The sequence below is a fragment of the Triturus cristatus genome, chromosome 4_2, assembly GCF_964204655.1.
Source record: "Triturus cristatus chromosome 4_2, aTriCri1.1, whole genome shotgun sequence".
Lineage (NCBI taxonomy): Eukaryota > Metazoa > Chordata > Amphibia > Caudata > Salamandridae > Triturus > Triturus cristatus.
Window position 1 is genome coordinate 359529122 of NC_140586.1, and position 21676 is coordinate 359550797.

At 44.2% G+C, this 21676-nt stretch overlaps 1 protein-coding gene across 1 annotated transcript in view; it reads right to left on the minus strand.

Annotated features, from left to right (window-relative positions):
* CEP350 (centrosomal protein 350) overlaps positions 1-21676 on the minus strand; it is a 1602561-nt gene that overhangs the window by 1088992 nt on the left and 491893 nt on the right. Inside the window, exon 14 of the mRNA XM_085601771.1 lies at positions 3643-3776. Within this exon, the coding sequence (XP_085457897.1) occupies positions 3643-3776 (134 nt within the window). The remainder of the gene's footprint in view (positions 1-3642; positions 3777-21676) is intronic.

The window sequence follows — 21676 nt, forward strand, 5'->3', positions numbered from 1 at the left end:
CACTGGGTGGTCCTTTTTCATCTAATCTACACTGTGGATTAAATGTGGTGAAACAAGCTGCTTTACACTCCTTCAAGATAAGCCTGAAGGCTGCTCTCCACAGCTACCACTTTGAGAGCTTTGCATGGTTATCAAAGACCACTAAAATCACCATAAGAGTTGCCTGGGTTAGTGCACGGCGCATCATTCCTGAGAGCGTGCACCATATACTAAGCCAGTTTCCTACATCTGGTTATTCTGGATCGGGGTGGAAAGAAGTAGGGGAGGCCTGTACTCCACTTGAGATGAAAAGCACCTGTGAGTGAGAGCCACCTTGTAAACTCCAGCGTACAAAACTGCTGGCATTGCGCATGCTCGGCAGAGGTGAACAGATCTAACCCAAGGTTCTCCCCACTGCTGAAAGAGCCCTTGTGCCTCCTCAGGGACCTGTGGCAGCACTTAAGACACCATTTCCCACAGAATGTGGGAATAATAGCCCAAAAGGCATGCAGTGTTCATGGATCGCAATGCAGACTTACAGGAGAGTACATCATCTTCCCAAATGAGTCGAGCCTCTAGGATTCCCTATCTGTTGGAGCGGTAGGGAAGTGCCTTGGGAGGTTGAGGCTTGGACCATTAAGATCTCAGGGGTAGGGTGTTGTATGAAGACATTTGGGTCCACAGGTGCAGGGTGATGGCAGCGGACAATCGTCCTATTCACAGGTACCCAAAATGGCATCAGTGAGGGCATCTTTGAACAGGAGTAGGAGTTCGGACGTGGAGACTCCCAGTTGCAGCACCTCTGACAAGATGTTAGTCTAGACTGCCACCGAGGGTAGCTGAAGGTCAAGGACCTCAGGACCTCAACTACCCTCCGTGCCACCATTACATAGGATACTCCCTCCTACATAGCCGGGGCAGGGGGAGAAAGCAGACCAGCATCTGGAAGTATCCAGGCCACTGGCTTCACCCAGTTTCTCACACCAGTCCATATTTTGTTCTTCGTCATAGGACTTCAAATGGGACGATGTAGACTTCGGGTTCCGAGACCACTCTCTGGACCTTTCCCTCGACCGGGACAGAGTCGCATGCTGGGCCGCCATAAGCTTTAGGGACCGCTCCTTCAATGCCTTCGGATGCATGGCCTGGCATTCAGAGCACCTCTTCGGTCTGGGGTTTTGGTCCAAACACCACAGACAGACGAGGTGCTGGTCCGTCACCGGCCAGAAACCGGCTCCGCAGGGCTTGAATCCGGTCTTACGCGATGACACCCTTGACACACCAGAAGGTAAAACCTCAAAAACTGTAGACAAAATGCAAATAAAGTTCCATCAAAAACAGACTGAGGGGTAGCTCTTCTCTCGGATGAGCGCTGGGTTGTGTGCAAAGAAAGGAATGACATTAGCACGCCTCGTGGCACCTATATAAGTAACGCAACGTCACTTTCGGAACGGATGACGCGGACAACTGACGCAGAGCCTCTCGAAGCCACTTACCGGTGCACAGGGGTACTGCTCATGGAAAAGCTTCTGGATCCAGACGGACCCCTGGGGAAATTCAAAAGGTAAGGACTCCATGGCTAGTAGTCTTTATCCAATTCAGCAGATGATTTGTAAGAAATGCTTGAGCAGGTGGGAACATGAGGCAGTTCATTTATAAGGTCTAGATAAACTCTACGCATTGATTGATCTAAAAAATGCTGTTCCTCATATACTCCTCCTAGTGTCTGCCCACTTGGGAGGGACTATAACTCCAATGATTTCCTCCTCTTCCTGCCAGGAATGCCTTTGTTGATCATAAGCACTGTTGTTATGGTCCTACTCAACCTTATACTTCACTCCAAAAGGAATTTTTGTCTGGTGATTCCCTTTCTATGTCTAAGAGCTTTGTTGGAGAGTTTGGAGAAACCTTACTTAGAAATGTGTCTTCACGCAGCAGGACTGAAACCTCTTTGCTGAAGTTACAGTTGCTTGAGGGCAGACTTTGGAGTATTGTTGATGAGGACTTTATGGGAGGATGTATTGTTGACAATGTGGCAATGGAGGATAGATCTCTGGCAAGGATGTCATTGACGTCAGGGCTTTTGACAGACTCACTGTCACTTTGGAGGAAGATGTCAAACTGTGGATCTCATGTCAAAAAAGCATTAATGTTTCTGGGGGGGTCAAAGAGGGAATCATCGTTGGCGACTTGTGTGTCAAGTCAGGTATCCATAGGTGTCTTCACAGATTTTGCCAAGGTTTCCATGCAAAGGCTGCTTATGCTTCTTTTTCACTTTTGGGGTGTGTGTATTGGGGATGTCTTCTGAGTATAGTTGTTTTTTTCCAAAAAACACACGTTCTGACTAATGCCTTATTTGGAGATTAGTCATGGTCAAAGGAATAAAGTGTCTTTCTGATACACTACATTCCAAGAGCCACAATCTACTGTGGGGAAATGCCAAAAAAGATGGTAAATCAAGGAAAATTATGAATGCACTGTTTATTAAGCAAACTAACAAATACTGTTCAAAGTTCTGTGGGGATCTCCTTCAATGCAACACAAGTAGAAATCTGAAGTAAGGGGTCCTCCAGGGGACGTCGAGTCTGTGGAACTTCCACATCATTGACTGAAGTTGTGCTGGGCTTCAAACAGACAACAGTGCTACTAAAGGGAGATCTCATTTGGCTTTTTAAATGGAGTTTTCTTCTTACTGCCATCGAAAATGTACAATGGGTTCTCCCAGTTGACCACGGGGAATGACTCAAATATGTTAAGCTTATAATGAGAGAAAATGGCAGCAAGGGAAAATTAAAGCCGCGCTAAACCTTTAGTCACTACATGTGTCGAGAGCAGATTTTTTAATGGAATGCGTGCCCACCTCTGAGGTCTGCTGCCACAAGACCTGATATATATTCTCCTAGATAAACACAAGCACAGAGAGGCACACAAAAGATTACATATAATATGTCGCTAATGATGAATTTTTCACAATCTGCGATGTGGAGAATTCTTCTTTATTATTTCAATGAGATGCAGGATACACACAGCCAACGCATTTCACCCCAAAGGGCTTCGTCAGGGCTAAATCCAAAACAAAAAGCACGGACTGGTTTCCGTTCTTCCAACTTCTATTGAATGCTTTTTCTTCCTAGATAAGTTGCCATGCCTTGGTCAAATTAAAAATCCAATTGGCAAAGCACCAATATGTTTGGAGAGCTCGGGAAAGCAATAATGCATCTCATTGAAATAATAAAGAAGAATTCTCCACACCGAAGATTGTGAAAAAATTCATCATTAGCGGCATATTATATGCAATCTTTTGTGTGCCTCTCTGTTCTTGTGTTTATCTATGAGAATATGTTGAGCTTGCTTGATGCACAAGAGTAAGATTTGGGGTCAGCGATGAGAATTCTGCAATGCATAGGACATCCTTTAAGAAAAACCGCACTGATCAGCTTATGCTCACTACTGCCAGGAGAGAAACGTTTGTTCCATACCACTGTAAAGAAATTAACGATATAATTTTCTGCTCTCTGTCGAAGACATGCATGCATGCTAATTCAAAAAAATATATAAAACTCTTAAAGATCAAAAATTGAATAATTTGGGCAAAGGTGGAATAATATATGAAAATGTAAAACGACCATTAAGCCCACATAAGTACCTGTGCTTTCTACTTACTTTCTGCTCCAACTTTCTTCTTGGAAGAGGCTGAGGAGCGAGTGGACCTTCCAGACGGAGCATTAGAGGAATTCTGGGATGTAGATGTCCTAATGGGGAGCTCTTCCAGAACGCTAGAATTGAGGCTTTCACCACTGAAAATGAGAGATTGCACATTAAGACTTGCAGCTTCAGTACATACTTCACTGTAACAGGTTCACAGAGACAAATCACAGAGATAAAATACAAGCATGAAAGTTCAGATGAGGCAATATCATTAAGGCAGAGAAAGCACAGACTTGATGCAAGCACGCAGAGAAAAGAGACCATGAAAGCAGAAAAGTAAGTCTTCATTAATCAACAGAATAAGGAAACTGAGGATGATGTGATTATGGAGGTGTTCAATTGAGGGCTAAGCAGGACAAGCAGATGGTCACATATACTTGGTCATTGTAGAAAACGGCCTCTTTTTGTATGATCACCATAACATGCAGTTTTTGCACAGATGCTGCTGATGTTTCAATTCTGTAGTGCACTAGGCCCTGCTGTGCAGGCCCCAGTTTATGTACTTCGACCTCCAAAGTATTTGTACAACTGACTAATACCTGGATGGCTTATTTAACTTGCCTCTACGCCCCTAGGATATGGTACAAGTGGTAACCAGGCAAGTTAAATGTCACTACTGGGCTGCAGCACTTAATTGTGTCACCACTACAGTGAAAACGTGACTCTTGGTCTGCCACTGCAGACTAGCCAGGCAGTGTTAAAACTGCCAACTCGACATGGCAAAATAAACCCTCTTGCCAGGTCAAAAACCCTTCCTTTTTAACATTAATAAACCACCTCGACGGAATGCATTGGTAGCCCATCAAGCAGGGTTTTCAATATTAAAAACAAGGACATGTTCCTTTGGTGTTTAACATGCCCTTCAAGTAAAAACACGAAATAGCTGTTTTCAGTGTATTAAGGCTGGTGGTCCCACTGGCTAACATGGAATTTTATTAGTCACCGCGCTAAGTGCTAACCTCCATATGGGACAATCAAAGATATTACTCCAAGGCATCACATTAATCATTACACTAAAGCGGACTCATTGCTGAGATCAGATGTAAGGTAATTTTTAAAAGAAAGGAGACTTTAGAAACTCACAACTTTGCATTTCCTGTATATCTGCAGCAGTTGTCCCCAGATACAACATGCTGCTCCCCTGCTAGGAAGTGTGAAGCGCTCCCGGGAACAGGGAACAAATAGAATTGATGGTGGAAGGAGTGACCTCCTCCAGCTCGATGACTACCGGGAAGTGGCCACAAATTGCCATGCTTCAAAAAGGATACTGCCTCAGTGAAGCAAATTCACGTCACAGCCCAACACGCCCGCTCCTTTGTATAAGCACACAGGGTGGCATCTCCTCCAGAGGGGAAAAACCCATTTCAGAACCAGCTTTCTATGAGTGGCTAATTATGCTGCATACATGCCAGGTGTGTGGCCAAGGCTCATCACAAGGGAAGAAGGTTTCACCCATCTTGGATTATGGTATAGAAAGGTATCTTGGGATTCTTTGATGGCAAAACCCCAGGAAGTGAAGACAAGTGAAAGTGTTGCATGGGAAACTATTGCCTCATTGGCTAGGGAGTTCCTTCCTCCTACAAACACGAAGATGGCATAATAGAGGCACTCCAGACCCTCAGTCCTCAAATCACTACTGGACTGGAAAGATGAATCAAGGACTACCCTGCTGCTCCCCAGACACAGCAAAGAGAGTTTGCACCAAAGATTCGACTGCAGCTACTGCAGCCAATGGACCCATAAAGAGGATTGTGGCTGCTGTCCCCACTCGTGGAAAAGAGTCCACTTGTGCCATGACTGAAGTGACTCCAAGGGATAGCTGGCTAGCTCCCTGTAAGGCCTTAGGGCCACCAAAAGCTAAGAAAATCTGCACTCCAAGAGCCCAGTTATGCTAGACTGCCGCTGAACGCTAACGTGCCTGCTGGAAGACCAGGTCCTGATCCTAAAGAGGTGTCCCCAAGCTTGTGGGACTCATAGCCAAAGTTGAAGTGGATCCTGGTCCACAGAAAGGAAAGATTTGCTTGCCTGTAAGCAACTGCTTAGACTGCTATAACCCGGGAGACCATTTGACCAGTAGCAACTGGACCTGCACTGGACTCCACTGCTGCATCGTGGGAGATAGTCCCTAGGCTGGTGACGAGCCCCGACACTTGTGGATACCAGGGTGGCCCTAGGAAGACTCACCACATTTCTTCAGCATTTCACTCATCTCCAGCATCAGGATCACTTCTTAGAAGGATCGTAGTAAAGGATTAAAATGCACTGAGAACCTTGAGCCTGCTGGACCAGACAACTGCATCCCCAGCATCAGGACCACGGTAACAGAGAAAAGTGCATGGAGGACCTTGAGCTTCCTGGACCAGAAGCATATCAGATTTCCCAGACCTAAGTTGTCCTCCTGGAACAACCCTCAACCCGATGTGGTGGGTCCAAGAGATATTTGGTACTGGTTCTGGCCCATTGGCTCAGAACCCAGTAAGCCAAATTACAACCATTTATTGTACTTAAAAGAATATACTTACTTTGGAAAAATTATATTTCCTGCTTCCCTTAATCATTTTTTTTGTCGGGTTTGTTTTTAAAGATAAAAAGACAACAATTTTTATAAATTGTGTTTTTTGTTTATTTACTGTTCTGGCACTTCTAAATGCTTTACACTAGGTTCTTTGATTACGCCTGACTGCTCTATGACAAAGGCAACCAGGATTGAGCTAATAGTTTAAATAAAGAAACCAAATTAGACCTGATTAGGACTGCTACATTATATGGTGAGGTCTCACAACCACACCATATAATAATCCACTTTCCTACAGTCATGTACACAGAAAGCCGTTACGTAATTACCAATCCCTTGTCATTTGACTCAAAGACTCAGAGGTTTAGGTTCAGAAGACAGAGTAGCAAACCTTTCAGTTTTAAAACAGTTGTTAGTTAAGGAAATCTTGTGTTAAAGAGCAGTTATAGTCAGAAAGAGTACCGAACCAAGTGCAAGTTAATAGCAGATGCATCTAAATCATCCCTGCAGATACCTTGCTGTTCCAACAATGGGAAGCCCAAGAAGCTCTGGCAACACCTTATGATGCACCATCAGCTCCCCAAGCTTATGGCAGTCCCAAAAAGCTCTGCTTCTCGTGTTTCATTACACAAAAAGGCCAATCTGTGTCAGACTTTTTTATATTCATGAACAAATATAGAAATACTACATAAGGCAATATTGCAGCGCATAGACTAACATGCTGCAATGAAGAAAAATTGATAACTCAAACTCTTGTGTGTAAGAGAAAAATATGAATGAAAAACCAGTCTTTAACATTAAATATAGAAAAGAGTGAAAAATATGCACTGCTTGATTAAAGAGCCAGCTGATTCCATCTCCCAGCATGCTTTTCACTACCATTTGCCTCAAATATCTAGTTCTTTCTGAAGAGGATATGAAGAGTTTTCAATTTAACAGAATCACAATTGGCTGTTGTCATGGTTCTGGACCAGCAAGAAGGAAGAATGGTATGATTGCTGCTGCACATTCCCTCCAACAGCTCTCCTGTTGTATAAAGACTTTTGTTGTCGTGGTCTTGTAGTCGAGACTGAAAAGTCTACATCATTGGTATTGATCAATCTGCCTCGGATGATAACACCAAGTCCTGGTGCCTATATTGTGATTTAACCCCTTCGCTGCTGCGGACATTCCGCTGCAGCGCTGGGGGGGGCAGGGGGGCAGCGCGGCGGGCCTGTGCTCATGACGGAGCCGCTCCGTCATGAGCCACAGTTGAGCTGTGCTCATGACGGAACGGTTCCGTCATGACTCCGCCCATTTGCGTTGTCGCCCCGCACAGGCGGGGAAACAGCGCCGCGCAGGCGGAGCGGCCGCCGACAGGATTGTCATGACGGAACCGTTCCGTCATGAGCACACGGCAACCGTGGCTCATGACGGAACGGTTCCGTCATGAGCAGGGAAGGGGTTAAAGAATTTATTATTTTCGAGACATACAGTGTTATTCCTCATCCGCTGCATAGATGTGAGGTCCAAAGAGCCCTGATCATTTAAAGGGCTAATTCAAAATTTTGAATTGCACGCCTCGCTTTAATGACACTAGGTAAATGAGTGTCTTCGTTAAATGCCATGGCAGAATTCAGAGACACTTATGACGTAGCTTAACACCAGTTACCTCCTTACACGATAGAGTCCTTTTGTTGAAAGGGTACCTGTGACTGAACTGGCTTTCGACAGTGAAAAAGTTGGTGTGGAACCATGCTTTGACATTAAAATGATGCAGAGCGGGTTTTTGGGGAATGGGATGTAGTTATGGTTTCGCCACTCCATCTGCCCTCCTCAGTATCCTTGCCCGAAGAGTGCACAAATGTATTTGAAAGGACACCTTCACTGGCTAGCCTTTGCTGTTTCTTCCTCCGCCCTGAGATCGTTCAGTTTGCCATAGGAGCGGAATCATCTCACAGTCCTTCAGGGATATTTTTTGTCAACAGGATTTGCTATCTTTGACTAAATAAGAGATAAGCAGACCACAAAAAAACCCACAAGGATCAGAGGCAGGTGCCTTCTTCCAACAGGAGGGTCACTTCAAAACTTGCAGGTTGTTTCTGCAAAGTCCTCTTCAAAAGTGTAAATAAATATGAAAAATAGAATCTTCACATATATGTGAGACAGCCAATTAAGAGCAAATTCGGAGGAAAAGCCTCGTAATTATAGGGCAAAAAAACCCTAAAATGTTTTAAAATCCTCTCAAACCGAGTCAGAAAAAAGAATGGCCATGTCAGGCTATTGCCAGAAAAAAGCATACCGGAAGATTTAATCACTGTATTCTAGTGCATACGTTTTACTCCTGGGTAAATGTTTCCTAACAGACTGTTTTTTCATTCATGCTTTTCTAGCCCACATAGGCGTTTCAGTTGTATTTTTTTCTTGATTGCAGTACACTAGTAATTATGCTGCAATGCTGCCTTGTGTTGTATTTATATATTATTGACGAACATAAGTAGTGCTCCGGATTCTCTGCACACAGATGAAAATATTCTATTCTTATGACTAGCAGTGAAGATAGTTGGGGCACGACTATGTTACCGTGGAGAGGACTTTTGCGTCCCAAGTAATCCAGCTGCATGATGTATGGTATCCTGACATTTTTCTTTAGACCTAACACTTGCAGCCATCATGCATTCTCACTTTGATCTAGGCTAGTCTGTAAGCTTTGGGAGCCAGAGGCTGGCTCTTTAGTCTGAAGGGGTGCACTAAGAGTACTCCCAAACGGACAAGACTCCGGTATGTGTCATGGATCGCAAAATTAGGTGGTGTTGCCAGTGTACCATTTGCAAATTATAGGTTTTCAAACTGATAGTCAAAAACAGTCCATTGTCCCTGTTTAGGGAATGTGGTGCCTACTGGCTTCATTCATGTAAAGTTCCTCTTGAATGTAATGGTGAAGGGGTGCATTTGGTGTTCAGGTTGCAGGATCATATAAGTCAGGCCCCAGGACACCAAGGGTAAATGGCCCTAAACCACCATGGTTGTGGCCCAGGAACCCCTGGGTGCCCAATCAGGTTCTGAAAAAGACCCTATGAAGTAGAAGGAATAGTAACTTATAATCTTAGTTCCACTCCCTGAGAATTGTATGTGTGTATATATATATATATATATATATATATATATATATATATATATATATATATATATACACATACATATATATACATATATATATATATACACACACATACACACACACACACATGTTGTAGTTAGCTGGACATTTCACTCGTACAAAACCATTGAAATTTCCCCGTTATAGTTAGTTCAGCTAACTATAACTCGCGCGACCGCAATCCACTGCCGATGACGTCACATATTACATCACTGGTGACATGGTCAGTGACATCACTCATGACACCACTGATGACATCTCAAATGACATAATTGACATCACTAATATGTGACATCATCAGCAGTGGATTGCGGTCACGCGAGTTATAGTTAGCTGAACTAACTATAACGGGGGAATTTCAATGGTTTTGAACGAGTGAAATGTCCAGCTAACTATAACATGTGTGAAACCTATGGTTTTTTCAGTGAATTTGCAAGGTTTTTTAAATGCTAATTCCTAACTATAACGTGTGTGAAACCTATGGTTTTTTCAGTAAATTTGCAAGGTTTTTTAAATGATAATAACTAACTATAACGTGTGTGAAACCTATGGTTTTTTCAGTGAATTTGCAAGGTTTTTTAAATGCTAATTCCTAACTATAACGTGTGTGAAACCTATGGTTTTTTAAGTGAATTTGCAAGGTTTTTTAAATGCTAATTTCTAACTATAACGTGTGTGAAACCTATGTTTTTTTAGTGAATTTGTAAGGTTTTTTAAATGCTAATTTATGTATTATATTTTTTATATATTTATTTTACAATAAACTACCTATGTATATAGTTATAGATTGACTGTATCCTGTAATATGGAATGGCTCAGCTCTTTTTTTTTAATTTGGATAAAGTTGAACAGCATAGTTAATATCTTCTATAAACTTATAAACAGTAAACAAGATGCATGGCTGTTGAAAGTAATCAGTGTAAGGGTTTTTTTCGGTGTGCGCACCCCGCGATTTTTTGAAAAAAATAAAATGTTTTTTTCACCCTTCGGGGTCCTTCAGGGACCCCCTGACAAAGGCTAGGGGGTCAGGAACTCTCTACCCTGCCCCCTTTTCACGTTCTCCACCATTCTTTTTCACTGTCACACACAAAATGGCATCCGACACTTCCTGATTTCGACCGATTGGAATGTTCACTGACATCTAACCACCAATCAGAATTACGCTCGCGGGCATTTGGTGCGCGCCCCGTGCGAGCACCGTGCGCGCATATAGATATTTATGTACTTTTAACTGCAATTTTCTCAGGAACTACTGAAAAGATTGACACCATATATGCAAAAGGCACATGCCTGACCCGAGGACTACCTCTTTGCCAAATTTCAAGTAATTCTGTTCAGCCGTTCGGGCTGTACCTTCGACTAAAGGTCCTATGGGAAAATGCATGGGGAAAATGCGTTTTGGGACCCCCCTTTTTTCTCAGCCCCCGCTTGACGAATCACCCCGAGACTTTCAGGGTAGGAGCTGAGCGGATCGCCCCATTAGTTTTGAAAATTTCACGAAGATAAGTCAACTGGCGCCAAAGTTATTCAAAATAGAATTTTCAGATTTCCTATGGGAACTCGGTCCTAACTATAACTATCTACTGGCGACCGCCAGTAGATAATATATATAGAGAGAGAGATATATAGATATATCTATATATACAGAGGAAAACACAGATTTAGCATGTGAATATATTGATAGGCTTAACAAAAATCCCTTCAATTTGAAATTTACAGCATCCATTGATTCTAGTGAAATAACATTTCTGGACATTGCATTAAAGATCTGTGATGGCAAAATCCATACATTTATACACCGTAAAGATACGGCAGGGAATAGCACATTGCACTTTGAAAGACAACACCTTAAGAACTTAAAGGAAAGCATTCCATATGGGGAAATGCACAGATTAAAGAGAATAAGTAGTCAGGAAGAAGAATATACTAAACAACTGACTCATATGAAGGAGACATTTTTAAAAAGAGGGTATACCTCTAAAAAAGTAAATTTGACAATGACAACATCCGCAAATTTAACTAGGAATCAGTTGTTATACCGGAATAACAGGCCAGATAAAGGGAAAGTCTGTGAAAAGGTTAATTTCATGCATTAATTCCATGTCACAAAGTAAGTCATATGATCGGAAAACACTTGCCGATTGCCAAAGGTGATCTAGTGATAGGAAATGATTTGCCAGCAGTGCCCCCAATTACTTATAGAAAAGGGAGGATCCTTGGAGATTAATTAAATCATAGCTATGTTTCTAGAAATCGTAAACAAGATGCATGGCTGTTGAAAGCAAAGGGATTTTTTTTAAAGAGTAATCAGTGTAAGGCCTGCAAGACAGTAATGAATACATCAGAATAAATCAACTGAGATGGACAAAAGAGAAGAGTTAATGGTTTTTATAATTGTAATTCTGATCAGTGTGTGTAGGTGTTGGCTTGCCCATGTTCCCTCTTGCATGCAGGTAGTACCATCTTCCCGCTGAAGTTTCCTCTGCTGGATGATGTCATCAGTGATTTCATCAGTGATGTCATTTGAGATGGCATAAGTGATGGCACTGAAAATGGCATGAGTGATGTATTATGTGACATCGTAAGCAGTGCATTGCGAAAGGCATAAGTTATAGTTAGCTCAGGTAACTATAACTGCTGAATTTCTATGGTTTTATGTGTAAAATCTGAACCCAACTATAATGTTCCAGTAACCTTTGTTATTTTTCAGTGAATTTCTAAGGTCCTTTTAATTCTGTTTCCTAATTATAACGTCAATGTAACCTTTAGTTTATTCAGTGAATTGCTACGTTTTTTAATGCAATTTCCTAACTGGATCGTCCCTATGACATTTGGCTTTTATTTTAGTGAATTACCATTTTTTTTCTATCAAATGTATTACAATTTGACCCATAAGTTCAATTTACTATTATACATTTTCACAAATCCATTAATACATTTCGTTCATACATTCATTATTATTATATATTCTATAACTAACATTTTTTAAAATAAGGTAACTTTTATAGTCTTTCTATAAATGCAATGCACTAAGTCTTTCTTTTTATTCATTTTATGGATTTGTAGATCCGTTCCCAACCAAAAGCACACATTCAATACTAAAATAATAACACATTTAATACGAAAATATGCTATTGCAATTTCCGTAAGTGTATCACTGCCTCTGTATGGGTCTGTGAGTGGCTATATGGATATATGAGTGGGTATGTGAGTGGGTGCATGAGTGGCTGTGTTGGTGTGCAAGTGGATGTGGGAGCAGCTGTGGGAGTAGGTGTGCGAGTGGTTTTGTGGGTCTGCTAGTGGCTGTGCGAGAGTAAATGAGGGTCTGTGAGGGCTTGTGTGTGAGGGTGTGTGCATGTGTGTGAGGGCCTGTGTGTGTGTGAGAGCCTGTGTGTGCGTGTGAGAGCCTGTGTGTGCGTGTGAGGGCCTCTGTGTGCGTGTGAGGGCCTCTGTGTGCGTGTGAGGGCCTCTGAGGGTGCGCGCACGCGTGTGTGTGTGTGCAGGGACGTGTGTTGGCGTGTATGCGGGCGCGTGTGTGTGTGTGTGTGCGAGCACGTGTGTGTGAGGGCGTGTGAGTGAGGGTACACACGTGTGTGTGTATGAGGGCACACACGTGTGTGAGGGCACACAATCGCGTGTGTGAGGGCGCACGATCGTGTGGTGTGTGAGGGCGCACGATAGTGTGTGTCTGTGTGAGGGCGCGCACGTGTGTGTGGATATTGCCACTAGGTGGCAATAATGTGCAGAGAGTCCAGGCGTTCCCCAAAAGTGTACAGGGCTCAATGTAAAACCCAAAGTGCTCTAATAGTGGCAGTGTGGTGGGCAAGAAGCTTTAGGCTCAACACAGAGGAGTGTAAGACATTTATTCCACAACAGTGATCAATAATAGACACACAACTTCAAGAAGGAGATCGAAACATCTTTAGAAAATTATACTCTATTTGTACTTTATTTTATGACCCAGATCTTTGTAAAACGGTAAGTACGTTTTTAATTAAAAATACTTTTCACTCTGAGAAATGGTCAAGTAAGCTTTTCACACAGTCCAATTTCATCCCATGGGGAAAACACTATTGTGGTTAAACAGGTGTAGGAAGCTGGCTCTGTATATACTATACCAAAATGAGGTATAGTGTGCACAGAGTCCACTCGAGCCCCAAATGTAGGCAGAGATAAAAGTAGATCGCACCATACTCTATTTGTGGTAGTGTGGGCAAGCAGTAAGGCTTTATCACAGGGTAGTGTTAAGCAAATGATGTCTCACACTCAAAGACTGAACTCAGACAAATTTGATTTGTATAAAAATATTATTTAGTTATATTTATTTTCTAGAACCAAGCAAGCCTGGTACAGGTAAGTGTAAATGGTACTTTTCAAGGCAGGTTGAACAATACAAGCAAGCTGAATGAAAATGTCTGTTACAGGTTTTTTATATACTTTCAATACAGTGGTAATTACTGTTAGATTACTTTTGATTACTTTTCAGATTACTTTATGGATTACTTTTTCGACTCAGTGTGATATGCCTAGATATCACACTGGGTCATTTCCTAGAGAAAAGGTAAGTGTAGGGAAGGGGCTCTGTACACACTGTTCCCAAATAGGTACAGTGTGCACAGAGTCCACAGTCCCCAGAGGTTTGGCAGAGGCTAAAGTTAGATATAACCTTACTCTCTAAAGTGGTAGCTTGGTCGAGCAGTAAGGCAGTATCAGAAGACAGTGTAAAGCATTTGTTGCACACACTCAGTCAGCAAATGGTCTCACACACTCAAGAACTGAACTCTAGGCCAATGGTTTTGTATAAAAATATATGGTTGTTTTATTTTAGAACCAACAATAGATTTCAAAATATACTTTCTCTGAATGACAGGCTTTACATAAATACTTTCAATATGCAGTAGGTTTTTTAATGCAATAGACACAGTTGTTGCAATAGGCAACACAATTTCAAACACAATAATACATTGAGCTCAATGGGAATTTCTAATTAAATGCAATTATTTACTTTGAGGATTACTTTTCTAACCACAGGACTGGATCCTGTAAACAGTTGAGAAAAAGCGTTTTGGTTACAGTAGTGATTGTTAAGCAATATTTTGGTATTTTAAAAGTTGACACTTAGAAACTTTTTCTCATAGAATCGCCAATGTTATCCTATGGGAGTAATTTCACTTGGCAGGTAAGTGGGGTTATGGTTACTTTTTCTAATTCAGTGTTGGATCCTGGATCCAGCACTGGGGCATCACCTGTAAACAGTTGGAAGAATGTGTTTTGGTTATACAGGCGATCTTTAATGAATATTTGTACGTTTGCAAAATCGACTCTTAGAAACTTTTTCAGCAAAAACCAGGCAATGTTATCCTATGGAAGGAAATTCAAGTTGCAGCTAAAGTATGTTCTCGTTACTTTTGTAATCCAGTGCTGGACTCCTAGGTTCAGCACTGGGACATCTATCTAAAACAGGTAAGTAATTACGTTTTTACAGTTGGTGCGATTTTTAAAGAAAATTTGTAGTTTGCAAAAATCGACAAGAAATTTCACAGAAAAACAGTCAATGGTTTCCTATGGAAGAAAATTGGGTTAGCGGCAAGTATGGTTGTAATTACTTTTCAGAGTCAGGGCTGGGCACCAAGATCCAGCACTGGGATCTCTCCTGATAGCAGGTGAGTATTTTCGTTACTCAGATGATTTTAGGTGAATATTTTAAAGTTTAGAAACTCCACACACAAGAATTTCCAAGTGAAACTAGTCAATGTTACCCTATGGGAGAAAAGAGTTATCGGCTTTTGGGTAATTACTCGACTATAAGAGTTAAGGTTCTGGGCATAGACTCAGGGGTCTCCCAGGGTCAGGTCAGTACAGTTGTTACACCATCAGCGGCACAGGGGCAGCCGGGTGCAGAGTGAGTTAGGCCCAATGTTATCCTATGGGAGGCAGGGGGCCCTTGGTTGGTGGCTGCTGGCTAGCAGGCCACGCGGCTGTGGGAGCTGGGCTCCTGGTCACTTGCTCAGGGCAAATGGGGAAGTAGAGTAGAGTAGAGTAGAGATTACACTGCCAGGGGCACTCGGGCAGCTGGGTGCAGGGTGCTTTTGAGCAGTCGGGCGCTCAATGGATTGCAATGGAGAAGCTCAAAAACTAACAAAGGCTGCAAGCTCGGTGACGAAGATTCTTCAGGTGTACCACTTGGTCTACCACTTCGAGAGGTAAGTTGAGTAGTTGGAGGATAGGTAGGCACCCAGGAGTTGGGCACAGGGGGCCGCAGGGTGCCGGATGCAGAGGTGCCTTTTGGTGTTGGGAAATCTTACCCTCAGCTGGTCGCGGTTGGAGGGGTCCCTGGTTCTGAGGCTGCAGGCGTCGTCAGGAGTGTCGAGGTGGGTCCTTGAGTGCTGGATTCGAGGTCACAGTCGCCGGGGGGGGACGGACGTCCTCAGGGTCTTTGTTCACTCCAGCACAGGCCAGGCTTGGCGGGTGCAGAGTGTGCAGGGTTCACGGTTCCTGGCTGATGCTAGGGGTCAGTTACTTGCTTTGAGCAGTACCACTGCTCGTGGGAGTTCCAGTTGCTTAGAGTCACAAAGTAGCCAGGTCCTCCGGGATTTGTGAGGTTGCTGGCCACTGGAGATGCTGGAGTTTAGCAGGAGCAGGTTCGAGGGTCGACAGGCCGGTAGTGCTGGGGCCAAAGCAGTTGGTGTCTTCCTCTTGTGAGCAGCTGCACGGCAGGTCTTCTTGTCTCTTCATGTTCTTTGCTGTTTCTGAATCTGGATCTACGGAAGGAAGGTTCAGGGTGCCCCTAAATACTAAATGTAGGGGTGTTACAGGTAGGTAAAGGGCAGGGACCACTGGGTCCCTGCCCTGGGGTGGGTACACCCCCTATCCTGCCACTCTCCTGTGGGAGGGGGCAGTAGCCTAGTCCTGATTGGGCAGGGCTCCCCATCTTCAAGATGGCGAGAGTCCGGAGATGTGCTTCACCTCGCCTCCCCCACCTGAGGGGTGGGGTTGGCAGAGGCTGGCACACCCCTGTCCTTCCTTGGGGTTTCCGGCCAGTCTTCCCACCAGATTGGGGGTTTAGAACCGGTAGGGGCCAGTTGCTGAGTACAGCAAGTGGCCTAGAGAAGCTCACAAAGGCAGCATGCCTTTGAAGCTTCCCCTGCCCATCCTGGGGGAGGAGACCTAGCACCTCGCCCAGGATGTGCATTGTTGCAGGCCCAGGAGAGCGGATGGCTCTCTACCCAGGGGTCCCGCAACGTGTCTGCTGTGTGGCAGCCTAGCCAGCCCCTCAGACAAGACGTGGATTGTAGGTTAGGTTCAGGGGGCATCTCTAAGATGCCCTCTGTCGTGTATTGTACATTAAATCCTGCACTGGCATTAGTGCGGGTTTAATGCTGAGAAGTTTGATACCAAACTTCTCAGTCTTCAGTGGAGCCATCATGGTGCTGTGGAGTTTGTGTTGATGATCTCCCAGCACCATATACTCTTAAATGGCAGCACTGCACTTACAGTGCCCAGGAATGGACCTGGGTACTGTAGGGGCACAGGGCTCATGCACCTGTACCCACACCACTGGCATAGGGCACCCAGCTAGAGGGGTGGCTGATGTATGCCAGGGAGGTGTGCCATGTCGACTCTGTTTTGTTCTGTACCCAGACACTCAGCCTGCAAGGGCAGTGTGTGCGTCAGGGTACAGGGCCTCTAAGGGTGGCACAATAAGTGCTGCAGCCCTTAGTGGCCTTCCCTGGTTACAAGGCCCTGGGTACCCAGTGTACCATTTACCAGGGGCTGACATGTGGCCAGGGTTTGCCAATTTGGGTTTAGGTTTTAGCACAGTTTTTAGGGAAGGAATATAGGCCCTAGGTACCTGATTGGCAGGAGCCCAGGGCACAGTCAGTCGAAGCACATTCAGGAAAAAGTGGGGGCATACCATGCAAGAAAGATGGCACTTGCTCACAGTAGGTAAAGCAGTTTTTAGATATTTGCAGTTTTTAGGTCTCGCCTAGCGACGCAGCGCATGCGTAGCTCGCTTGCGAGATCTATTGTCATGGGTTTTGCCTCCGAAGCGGGGTGGAAGCTCCACCCATGCTTTGCATTGGCGCGCGTCAAAAACGCGCGCTTTTGATTGGAAGGGAGACATGTTTGATCCCTCCCTGTCTCCTGTTTGCAGTGCCTGCCTAGACAGGAGATGTGCACACGCACGGCGTCTCTTTTGCTCGAATGGCGGCTGCAGCGCTATGTGCTGTAAATTGTGTGTTTTTTATTTATTACTGTAATGAGCGCGGCGCCCGCTAGGGACACCGCGCTCACTTTATTTATTTATAATTTACATTTATGTTGCACTCTGTTTGTTTATTCACTAGAAGTGCTGCCCATAATGTGCTTGGTGTTAGACACGAGCTGAGAGAGCAACAGAAGTTCACGGGAGAGCCGTTCCAAAGTGTACGCCGACGTCTAGGCACCGAGCACTTGGGGGCGCTTTCAGGGCTCTGAGAGTGTGTTTAGAGGAGGGGGTACACACAGCAACGTGTGTGAGGACTTTTCACTTCTTTATAGATAGGTTATTGGCACGTTTGTTGTCTGGACATCCTCTTCTGCATGCTTAGTGGGGATATATTTGGAGTGGGGCGGTCAGGACGTTCCTGAAATGTATGATTTTTGCTGTTAAGTGGTTTGATGGAGGGAATGATGTTCCACTTCCACAAGACTTCAATGTGTGCCTAGAATGATAGTCTCTGTGCGTTTGATATGTTTGGTGGCGGGGGTCACAAGGACCAATGAAACTCGAGAAAGGGGGCATGTTGTCCCAGTATTAAAGATTTTGTGTTTCCCTTGTGGTGTGGGTGCCTGGGTCGGCCAGGCTCCCTAGAAGAGGCTTCTTGGGGGTCCAGCGGTCAGTCCTGGTTGTCTGAGGCAGTTCGGGTGTTTGTTATTATGGCCCGCTTCCTTTGCTTGCTGGGCGGATGGGGGTGAGGCAGGAGGCCAGGACAGGGTCTGAAACAGAGTGGGGTTCCTTTTACACGTGAAACTTTGCATTTCTTTTGCACGGAGAGTACTGGTGAGGTTAGGGGTGGTGTCAATATGAGGGCGTAGGATAGATGAGTAGGGGCTGGATATAGACATAGGGACGCAGTCTTGGTCACAGGGTCCAGTCACAGGACAAGAGGTACTGATAATGTCAGAGGAGGTTTTGGGCCCCCGGCACAGAGTGCACACTCACTTGTGTGAGAAGAATTTGAGGTACAGTGTGGAATACTTGGGTTCAGGTGAGGGGGCTACTCAAACTAACAGTTGAAAGCACTAGGTACCTGTGGATTACAGACACTGCGTAATACAGGTGCACGAAAGTAAGTTTAGTTTCCAGATGAGGGTCTGTTTGGGCGGAGTTCAAAGGGGCGGGGGGTTGTTCACATGATCACATACAAAGTTACATTTAATTAAAGTGCAATTCGGGCTTAACTACAACCACACACTCAAACTACACATATAGATCCACCTATATAATGACTGGACTGCGAGTACTCAGACGCTAGTGTCAGTTCAACGCTATACAAACACTAGATCACATGACGTAATGTAGTGCTTGCGCCACTAGGACACCGCATTAGTCTTGGTGCGCAGTATAAGGTCAATATCATGCTTTGTGGTGAAGTGAAGGTACCTGCCTGCTGACCTGGGCAGCTGCACACAACAGTGTACATGTGGAATTTTGAGGGAGCGCGCCCAGTACTTCTGTGGCAATCTGTAAGTGCACGTGCGCACTAATCTACCACTATCCAATACGTTTCCATTACTACGTTTTATACCTGTCTAGTCTAACCTCACCTGCCATTGTTCAGTGTGATTCACCACTAAACAGTACGTAAAACAGACAGATACAATGTCAATGGATCACTTTGACTCAAGTGAGCGAGTGTACCTTGTCCATAAAAGGTACCCAGATTCCAAAACGCCACGGGACCATGCACAAAGTGATAAGCGCTATATAAAAGCGCATGACATAACTTGGGTGGCACGGCTCAGCAGGGCAGTCACTCTGGCATCCTATCGGATGGATGGCACGGGGCACCTCTGCTGCTGTCCGGCAGAGAGTCTGGTGTCTGCGGACATGCGACGCTGATAGGCGGAGAAGCGCTAAAGAGTGGCACGGCCCCGCAGGGAAGATACCCTGGCATCCTATTCGACGGATGGCACGGGGCACCTCTGCTGCTGCCCGAGATCGTGTCTGGTCGCTGCTGATATGTGGCGCTAAGAGGCGGAGAAGCGCTATAAAAAAGCCCATGCCACGAAGTGGGTGACACTGCCCCGCAGGTCAGGTACCCTGGCATCCTATTCGAGGGATGGCACGGGGCACCTCTGCTGCTTTCTGACAGCATGTCTGGTGGTATGTGGCGCTGAGAGGCGGAGAAGCGCTATAGAAAACCCAACTTGGGTGGCACTGTCCCAGAGGGCAGGTATCCTGGCATCCTATCCGAGGGATGACACAGGGCGCCTGTGCTGCTAGCCAAGAGCATGTCTGCGGAGAAGCTGCTTCTCAAGACAGATCAACGGAAGGGACCTGTGGCAGCTCAGCTCCTGCCGGCATAGCAGGCGCCCGTTGCCTTCTTTTAAAGCTGAATGCTGGAGAGTTGCATTCCAACGTCATTGTGTTTTTCTTTTTAAATTAACGCCCCTTGTTGTGGCCCCTACCAGGAATTCTGTGACGCAGGGCTTTTATGAAGTGTCTAATTTGTAAAATACTACGTGCTGGTGCCCAAAGCTTTTCTTAGTAGCCCACGGCTGGTGATGCTGTGGGTCGGAGGTGCCAATACAAAGACCTAATTGTCGTGGTTCCACATCATATTAAAGCATAAAAATTAATCTCAGCCACTGTTAATCACTCGGGCCGCATCCCAAACCATCCTTGTTTAGGTTTGCATGCCGGGATTTTGAGCTGGTTCAATGTAAAAAGCAACACTTACCACATGCAACCTGCTGGTGGCTAAAGCTCCAGGTCTGTCTGAAAATGGCTTGGAAAAAATAGGCAGCTAATACAGTGACTATGTACACCACTCGAGCTCACCTTTAAAAGGGATTCTGCCACAGGATTTCGGTGTAACCAGAGTTGCGAGCATATTTTTTTTTAGACAAGTTTCTGTCAAATAACTAATTTCGAAAAGCATTCAGTCCTATTTTCTGCTTCATTAATTTAATTAGTATATTGTGGGGCTGTTTGCACTTTTTAATAATTGCATTGAATTTAACTACCCCCAGTGCTTTCCAAAAAGTTGTGTAGCTTTGGTGCTAAGGATTAAAATAAAATATCTCCCAGAAGAATAGAAATTCTCAGTAAATCTTTATTTTATGCCACAGGCTTCAGTGGATTTGGCTATTGTGACAGGTATGCTTAGTTAAAAGAAAACAGATGCTGAGTTTACTCACATATCTGTAATGTATAATGTGCATAGAATGTAATTATCTTTTGGAAAATAAAGTGTTATTCTCAAACAGTTGAATTCCTATTTTACACTAATGAAAAATGAACGCTTTAGGTCCTCAGTCATTGGCTCGGGCTATTTCCAAACTACAGATAAATGAACATTTGCTCCTAAACCGAGATTACAAGTGTTGTGAAAATTACTTACACCACATGTGTTTTCTCAAACAATTTGTGCTAGGTCAATGCTGGTCCAAATTTAATTGACACATTGCCCGGGCTCCAAGACGTGTGCTATTTATTTATCTCGTTCATGCATCCGAATATCACTCTAGTGTTGTAATATTGTATCACGTTTTTTGGTGCAGTATTATCAAATCCACATTTGCATTACCCTTGTAAGTAGGGTCTCAGTCAGCCCCACTGGTGTTCGAACCTTTTGAGCTCTGAAGTATGCTCATTTCTCTGAAGTAGGCTCTCAAACCAGTGAGGTATGTTAAAAACTCACCTTTATGAAATAAACCATCTGTAGAGTTGGCATACACTAAATCCCTTCCAGTTCCAGGGTTCAGGTACTTTTCCATCAATGGTGAGCTGTGTGTGACACTTGAGGTAGGAATAACCAGCACTCTTAGCAGGCAGCTTGTCTTCTCAAAATGTTTGTGTTTTTAAAAAGACAAGAATCTAGCCATTTAATACATAACAATAAAACATGCCTTCCTAGCTAGAGCATTGTTTTTTGTTTTATAAAAGTCAGTTTAATTTTGAATATGATTATTAGCCTAAAGAAAATGGCTATTCTTCTTGTAGAGGCACAGTGATCATGCTTTCTAATCTTGTATAAATCAGGGTCATCCAAAGCAAGTTGAGAAGGGTCAGACTACAGGCCCATTCGGATTCCCATTTTCAGTAACGCATGTAAATATGTTTCAGG